This window comes from Erigeron canadensis, chromosome 3 (assembly GCF_010389155.1).
Source record: "Erigeron canadensis isolate Cc75 chromosome 3, C_canadensis_v1, whole genome shotgun sequence".
In the NCBI taxonomy this organism is placed as follows: Eukaryota; Viridiplantae; Streptophyta; class Magnoliopsida; order Asterales; family Asteraceae; genus Erigeron; species Erigeron canadensis.
This window is the reverse complement of record NC_057763.1, coordinates 41,541,995-41,551,356: the sequence shown is the minus strand read 5'-3', so window position 1 is coordinate 41,551,356 and position 9,362 is coordinate 41,541,995. Positions and strand designations below refer to the sequence as shown.

General features: G+C 34.2%; 1 protein-coding gene across 1 annotated transcript; it reads left to right on the top strand.

Annotated features, from left to right (window-relative positions):
* The first annotated feature begins 2,695 nt into the window (after nt 1–2,695).
* On the top strand, nt 2,696–4,254 carry LOC122592151. The gene is made up of 3 exons (XM_043764356.1): nt 2,696–2,903; nt 3,293–3,504; nt 3,874–4,254. Exons 1-3 carry the CDS (start codon nt 2,696–2,698, stop codon nt 4,252–4,254), a joined length of 801 nt encoding a protein of 266 aa, XP_043620291.1.
* Nucleotides 4,255–9,362: the final 5,108 nt, after the last annotated feature.

Genomic DNA, 9,362 nt, shown 5'->3' with positions numbered 1-9,362 from the left:
TTACTATTTATTGATTACGAGCATTATGTGTTGCAGACTTGCAGCGGCTGTGGAGATGAAGGACAGTGGTGAGACGACAACATAGAGTGATAAAAGGTCGATGAAATAGTGTTATAATTAGAGAGAATGGAGAAATGATGATATATAATGGTTTTATGTTTAAATTGGGGTATTTTAAGAAGAAAAAATATGCTTAAGGGATATTATTATGAGAATACTGAAAAAACTGTTTACTTTCTAAAATAAAAGGCCAATATGTTTAAATTATAGAGGTTTATAGATATAGATATAGATATAGATTACCATATTATTTAGAACATAGCACTTTATGTATGGAAAGTGATATTTGTATCATTTCTTTTGATGGTTGTATAACAATTATGTATTATCATCTTAATTACATAGTTAGATATACAATTTGTATATGATGGACGTTACTAAATAGTGATGGTAGTCAATGATGACTAGTCCAACTGGTTAGAGTCATCTCAGGTTTTACCCAAGGTCTTGAGTTCGATCCCTAGGGATGACAAGTCTTGGGGTTTTTCCTCTGAATACTTGTAACGGCCCATGGTCAACATCTCGTTGTCTCGGGTATGTGCAAGACTTTACCATTATACGGTGAGGTTTCCCTGATGTCGCATACCGACTGAATGTTCGGAAAAAAAAATAGTGATGGTACAAATATAACTTTCGTTTATATATATAAAACATAACATTAGGATTCTTATAACGATAAGAAACAACTTTTTATGTTCAAATTGTTTTTAAATAATATCAACAGTAAGATTGATCGATCTTTATTTTTAGTCCATATGTATTCAAATTATCCTCAATTTTTAAAGTTAAACTTATCGGTCCTAGCGTGGGATCGAGGTCACAGAGAATTTAGCTATTCATAGAGTGATCCTATGATCGATACATGATATAGACTATCTCTTTCTTGAATAACTATGTATTCGGTACATGATCGAGGTCCAACTATGTATTCGGTCTCAACAAAGTCCAACAAAGTCCATTTAAATGAAGGTTTTTATATCACTATGATTTCTAAATAAGGTTTTATAAATTTGACAACTTCTTTGGGTTATGAACCGATCCGTTTTGTGATTGATAGCCAAGTCAAACTTGAATAACTCAACTATTTATATATGTCCAATTTCTAGAAATAATAACCAAGTTTGCATGTATTTAGTGTAGGAACTAAGCTGCTTATAACTCAACTTATAAATACTTCATAAGGTCACCAACTACGTATATAAGGAGAAGATGAACACTATAAGCTGCTTGTCTAGTACTTGAATTACATGCAATTAACCATATATATATAATACATATAAAGTTTTTAGTAAAATACCTATACAAAAATGTTGGAGTGACTCTCTTGAAGTTCTTTCCGACATGTGCAAATACTCGTCTAGTTGGTCGCTAGCCAAACCGTATGCGAGTTGTCGTATTGCGGACGTACATTTTTGTATCGTAGTGAATCCAAGCTTCCCGGCACCATTATATCTTTGTTGAAAATACCTATACTCCCTCTCCAAGTCACCAGTAATCCTTAAAAATAAAGGTTTATGCATACGAAAACGACGTCTAAATTGCCTCGGGTTGAATGTTGGTGCATCAACAAAATAGTCTTGCATCAACCGTTGTTCGGCCTCCTCCCGTCGCCTATCAATAACAACCCTACGATGAAATCCCCTCGGTGGTGGTTCTTCATCATCATTTTCGGCCACAACATGTGTAACTAAGTTAAAGGCTAAAACTACCGCACTTTCGACGGCGTCATCGTATTCGTTCGAGCCCATAGAATTAATAGAAGAAGATGATGATGAAGATGAGGAAGAAATACCATTATCCATGGATGAAAGGATGAAAAATTATAAATGGAATAAAAATTTGGAAGATAGATGCTCCTATCTTAATTTTACACACGATGGAGCATAAAAATGTTCTGATAATTGTAGTATTACCTTCTGCTAGGGGAATATGTGTATATATATAAGAAATAAAATTGGGTAAATTGAAAAAAAAAAAACATTAAAAAACATTTGTAGATAGCCGTTCGGATTCTCCAACGTCTATTTCTTCTCAAATTGAAGCCTTCAATTATTTCACGCCTACCAAAGTGATTTGACCAATAACGCCCCACAGGGCAATGTTCATGACGTTTCACGGGCGTTTCAGAAGGAAAAAGTGGAAAAATAGCCCCGTTTGGCGCCTTGTTCCCTTTAGCCTTATTCGATTCTTTTTTGGAAAAAAAATAGCCTCTTGTGTTATTTAGAAGAGAAACTACGCCAAGCTACTCGTATAATATTATACTCGATCGATCGTATCAAATTAATTTGAAAATTAAGGAGCGATAGGGGCTTGTGCACACCACAAGCTTTGGTTCGTATGTTGACCCACTGCCAACATAACAAGCGAATCACAATGCATCACTACGTGTACTTATGGCCGATTAACATAAGTCAAACTAATTTGCCACGTGCAAAAGCTAGTACTATACATGCAAGCTGCCACAACATCCATCATCTACTATACGTACTACTCACTATACAACCTTTTTCAGTTTTGTTTTCACGTACGTACGTACTCTATTTTTAATTTCACACCATCTATCCTTTACATATATATATATATATATATACATATTCTTCTTTTATTTATTTAAAAGAAAATCCACTAAAAAGAAATGGCAGAAAACGGCGGGGACAGTACTACCATCCCTCTAATTCAAGATGCGATGGCGGAGAAGATCAGTGGCGGAAGAGAGAGGCGGCGGCCAAAAGAACCATTATGGAAAGGAGAAGTAGTGAAAAGTATAGTTTATGCAGGACTAGATGCCATTGTTACTTCCTTTTCCCTCATTTCTTCCATCTCTGCCGGCCGTTTATCTTCTGGTACGTACGTAATTTATTATATATATGAATATACATCTTAATTGGCCTATAATATGTTTATTAATGTATTGTATATATATATAGTGTTGTGATTATTTAAAAACAAAACTTAATTAATTTGTGTGAAAGCGAGCCGTTAAACTGACCAAACAGTCAAACACGCAGTAATTTGACACTACTTAACATAAAAATAAATATGCATATGTACGTACGTGTATGGCCGGTGTTGTATCAAAAATTAAAATATTAGTATCTGATCGAGCAGATCGATACCTAAGCGCTCACGAGTCTCACGTTTCCTAATATTATTATTCATTATATATGGAGATCATATCGATTAATTAATTGGTGTTTGGACAAAATATAATGCATGTGTTTGGTGTATGTAGTTGATGTGTTGGTTTTGGGGTTTGCAAACTTGGTGGCCGATGGGATATCAATGGGGTTTGGAGACTATGTTTCGAGCAACACTGAGCGAGATGTGGCGGCAAAAGAGCGGCTTGTGGCGGAATGGGAAGTAACCAACCGCCGGAGGAGACAAGAACAAGACTTACTTCTTCGCTATCAGGCTCTTGGCATGAACACCCAAGATGCAACCACGGTATATATAGTACGAGTAATTAATTAAACACTACTGCAAATTAATTACTAGCTTATTTAGGGGACTAATATATATCCCATCCATGTAATGAAAGAATATAATGCCTTGTATAAAATCTCAAAATACTATTTAAAATCTCAAAATACGATTGTCGAATCGCGACTCGAAGCTTTCAGCAAAATTCAAACTTTTAAGAAAAAAAAAAAAAAAAAAAAACAGAATGAACTCTGAATATATATAGAAAACGGGCCGGCGTTAAAGGGGTCATTTATTCGTCTTAAAAAGTAATGATATATTCTTTTAAAATAATATCCTAATTAACAATCCTCTTAACTATATATAATAATAATTATCATGTTTTTTTTGAAGGTTGTGAACATCTTTTCAAAGTATAGCAACATAATGATAGATGAAAACATGGTCCAAAACGGAATCCTATCACCAGACGAGGGTGAAAAGCCATGGAAAAAAGGCCTAGTAACCTTTGGTGCATTTTTAGTGTTTGGGAGTGCTCCAATCCTTGCATTCATCATCCTTATCCCGTTCACACACAACGATACTCACAAATTCATCGGTGCATGTGTTATGTCTGCCCTTGCCTTGGCCACACTTGGAATCGCTAAGGCGAGGATTGCTGGTCAAAATTACGCAATGTCGATCGTCGGAACCCTCTTCAATGGCGCAATTGCTGGTTTTGCAGCTTATGGAATTGGTTGGGTGTTAAGGGATGTGGCTGGCTTAGAAGATTAATTAATTTCGATGTAATGCTAGCTCTTTTTCATTTATTGGGCTAGCTACTAGGATGTTTTAGGCCCATCAGAGCTTACAGAAACCCAAATACATTACGTATTATTATGTAGGGCTGCAGGCTTAGAGCTTAGTTTGTTACTACTTGTTTACTTGGCATTTGACAATACTAAAATAGTAGTTGTGAAATATTCTACTCCGTATGTAACTTACTTTTCTTATTTACCACTAAGTACTAGTCTTATTTGGTGGATTTGCTTAGCAAAATGGTGTCAAATTCTCATAGGTTTAACAAAAAGAAAAAAATAATAAAGGATGTCATATTGTCATTTGTCTTGTTGATATTCAAAAAGCATTAGCATAGTTCCATCCAACAAATACTTTAAAAATGGAGTTACATCATAGCTCTTATTAGTAACGCTAATTATTATGTTACCCAAATTGTATTTTTTATAATAACTTAGGGGGCGAAGAAGCAATGATGTCGAGAACAAATCGATTATATACAAACCGGATAATGTACTGATCTTGAGTGTCAATATTTTACTTATTTGCAGGGTAAGATCGACAAGATTGAAATTGCTATGTAAGAACTTGCTTGTATGATCATCACCTTGAACCATTTGATCATAACTGCCGAGACAGTTTATGAGATGAAGAAATGAGTGTTTAATATGTTGTAATGTTTTTCTAAATTATGTTCTTATTTTTTTAAGTTAAGTTGTAATGTTAAGTACTTTTAATTATTTATGATGGTTTAAGTAGTTTTATATATGTTGTAATGTACTTTTTTTAACAAATAAAATGGCATTTTAAGAATTAATATGAAGTGTGTGTTGTGTTTTTGGAAGTTTAAATGGGTATATATATGTGTGTGTATATATATATATATATTTTGAGTGGGGCTTGATGGTTTCCCGAACTTCTTCTTTCATTTGCGGTATATATATATATATAGGGTAACACTCCGGTGAGAACACTCTTAAAATAAGAACGGTGAGAACACCTTAAAAACATCGTTTTGATGCATTAAAAGTCCATAAAACTAACATAGTGCAGAATTAATTATCTTTATTTAAGTGTTTAACAACACATTCATCCGTCAAAATCGAAATAATCATGTTTTTTGTTTTGTGCATCCATCTTGGATGCATAATCATCAAAATGATGCATCCAACAAAAAACGTGATTTTTTCGATTTTGATGAATCAATGTGTTGTTAAACACTTAAATAATGATAATTAGTTATGCACTATGTCAGTTTTATAGACTTTTAATGCATCAAAGTGATGTTTTTAAGGTGTTCTCACCGTTCTTATTTTAAAACTGTTCTTATTTGATTGTCCCCCTATATATATATATATAAGAAAAAAAAACTTTCAGCACAATTGCCATTTTGGTCTTTGTAACAGTTACTTTAAGGTTTCCAAACATGTCACCTTTAGTCCTTGTCTCCACCCCACACCACCATCTTCCTGCGAGCTTCAAGCTCGCTCACTCCGACTCCTTCCGAGCTCGCGACTCTGGTAACCGAATCTCCCCCATCTCCCTCCTCATCTTTCCTTCGAATCCCTCCCCCTTATAGACGGGAATCCCTACAAATCTTAAATAGGAAATTACTACGAGTAATTAGTAACGCTAACTATTTATTTAATTTTTTGAAAAGTAGTAACACTAATTATTATGTTACCTAAATTGCATTATGCTGGCATATGATTCGTATTTTTAAATGTTTACATAATGTTGTGATTCGACAAGTAATATTAAACATGTGCAATAGTGAAGAGAGGGGATTCCCACAAGTTACCTTAACATAAGGTAATCTTGACCTTTAAATGAAAATCAAGAGACAAAGATACAAAGATGATTTTTAAATCTTGGCTTTTAATTTTTAAACAAAGATTTTTCCAACCTAACTCAAATTGAGGAATTAATTTGAAAGGAATTCTTTGTCAGAATTATTGTCTTTAATGTGACTGTGTGTAACCATAATATACATTCTGATGTTTAATTGTTGGATGTAATTACAATTAATTAACCACTAAAATATACTCATGCTTTCACCAGTGCGAATTAGGAGTGTTCATTTGGTCGGGTTTTGGGTGAATAGAGTTATTTGGTTTGGGGTAATCGGTTTTTTAAGAATGAGAAAACCACCCAATACCCAATCCATATATATGACCACCCAATCCAAACCACCCAAATAAAGTTCGGGTTATTTGGTCGGTTCTTGAATTACCCAAATAAAAAACGTTTTCAAATTTTTATTTAATATATTTGAATAATCATGCAATCTGAATTTCAATTTACACCATTTTATTTATCCATGTGAGGTTATTCAACTAACTATATGCTATTAGATGTGTAGAACAACGTATTTAAATAACTAGAGTCATATTAATACCATTTAAATTAAGTTATTATAGTTTTTATTAAATCTTAATCAGGTTTTGGTTGGGCCTCAATTAAAATTTTTTAAACCAAAACCAAACCGTTTAACAATTTCCTTATTCGGTTTCATTCAAACAGCAAACCAAATCCAAATAATCCAATCCAAATAATACAAATGTCAAATGAATTGGGTGGGTTATTTGGTTAATCCGAATAATGAACACCCCTAGTGCGAATCTTAACTTTATCCTTTGAAAGGTGACCTTTACCAAAAAAATTCACATGTTACATCATTAACTTTTGGCTTTACTGATAATAAAATCTAAATTATTATTTTAATTAGTGTTTTAACTTTAAATTAAATTCTTTAAATTTTTTTTACAATTTCCTACCTTATAAAACAAACTCAACTCTCTCTTTACTTAATTAAGATTTTAAAATACTTGAATTACCCTCACAAATTCAACTTTTTTCTCATTGTACCTAAAATACCTCTAGTAATTTCAACCCACACAAATATACGGTTAAACCCTAATATAACTATTTATCTACATCTATATATATATATATATATATATTATATTGTAAAGCAAATATATTATAAATCAAATATCATTTTGTTGAATTTTAACTTTCAATATTCCACAATTCATCAAAACCACATTACACAATAATTTACCCTACTTGTCGCCGCCACCACCACCTAACGTAAGCCGCCAACACCGTCGCCATCGCTACTGCCATTAGATTCGTTACTGTCACCGTTGTCGCCATTATATCGCCACCACCTCCACCACCGCCGCACGCCACCACCACCCGTCACTGCCACCACCGCCGCATCGCGCGGTAACCTTCTAGTTTAAAGCAACTATAGGCTTATCGACATTGCTTTTGATACCAAGACCTTAAATTCTCAAGTTCAACTTAACGATACGTTGGTTAGGCTAAGGGGCAGACTTCATGTCTTCTATTATCATCACTATACTTACTCCTTACATTTCTGCTGAGTCTCTGATAGTTTGATGAGCGTCCATTTTGTGATAAAAATCCCTATTGAAAGGCTTCATTTCAATGCTTAAATGAGTTAATATTCCGGAACTATTGGTACTTAATGAAATCGTATGTTTACGCAGGTTCACGGAAGATGCGAGAGAAGGTAAATGACATCAAGTAACTTAAGAAGGAAGCCTATAAAGTTACAAGACACAAGGAAGTGATTCGGGCGCCGAACGAAGAAGTACGAGTACAAACAACAGCAACCAGCGCCGCTGGCCCAAAAAAGCCCACAGCCAGCGCCGCTAATCGGCCCTGATCAGCAACCGACTTAAATCACTATTTAAGCCGAACTAACCCTCAAAACCCTAAGAGAGAGCCGATTCAACAGCCCTAGCCGCTCAGCAACAACCCTAGATCGATTTGCAGCCTTAACAATGTCAGACGCAATCCAGTGACTTGTAACCGAGCACTGTGGTCACCGGAGAGAATTATTATTTGGTCATGGCTTAAGAGCCGGGTAACTAAAAGATGAATTAGTACACAAACTTTAGGTCATTAATGCTTAAACAATGAATCTAGCGAGAATTTGTTTATAGGGTAGTGTGAGTCTAGCGACAATACTAGTAATTAGACAAAGTGAATCTAACGAGAATCTGAGCCGTGATTAAGTTTCCAACAGTCTAACAAACAAGTAGAATAATATTTGGTCGTACCATGAGATCAGAGATGCCAAACAAGTATTTTAATTTAATTAATGTTATTTGCTTTTTCAATATTTTACTTTGTGTCTTCTGACGCAGTCTGCCCTAGTAATACCGGATAGTTACTGTTAGGTAGTAGTTTATTAGGAGTTAGTGACAAACCCCCAAAAACAAACTAGAACTACACGTATTATTAGATTAGGTAGTGCAAGCGTCCCTGCGAATGATCCTGTAATTTACCACTAGACTATACTACACAAACCGGGTTCTCTGCTCGTAAGTGTGTTAGTTTTAGGATAAATTACTTGTACAACATTATAAATTTAAAAGCTAGAATCAATAATAAAAACACACATCAGTCTCACGAGGCTCAGACGCGAAGCCTTCCAATGTCATTGTGGACTGAGACTACGCAAAAGCACAAGATTAGTTGATCACATGTCTATGTCGGGTGGTGCTTGTGTAGGTTTTGTGCCACCAGAAATTGGACTTAAAGCTTTCATCTTATCAGTGAGTCGACAGTTGATGGTTGTTGGTCACAATTACTACAAAAAAAAAAATACAAGATAGTTGCACTGCATCAAATCCTGGCTTCGACTAACTTAGACAAAAAAGAACAAGCCAATTAACGAAAATTGTTCAACGATCTCATACTAACAATCTTCGTCACCGCCTCAAATCAAATATCAAGTTTGGAAGTTTCTAACAATTTATTAGTTATATGTTAACACTTCATAAACTATTTGTTACGAATAGTTTTAATTCAGATGTTCACGTCTTTAAAGACTTTTAAGTTTTTTTGGAAGCTTAAACATCGTTTCTTTGTCTATTTAGGTTTACAGTTTTACAATGTTCAAAGTTTTGAAGTTCCAATGAAATGCAAAAGCATCATTGAAAAACATATATAGTGAGATATGATAATCCCTGTACAACATTTTTTTGTCATATACAACAATATATGTATTATATGATTGTACTAGTATAAAGTTATGTAGGGATCATTTTCCATTTTTTTATTTTCTG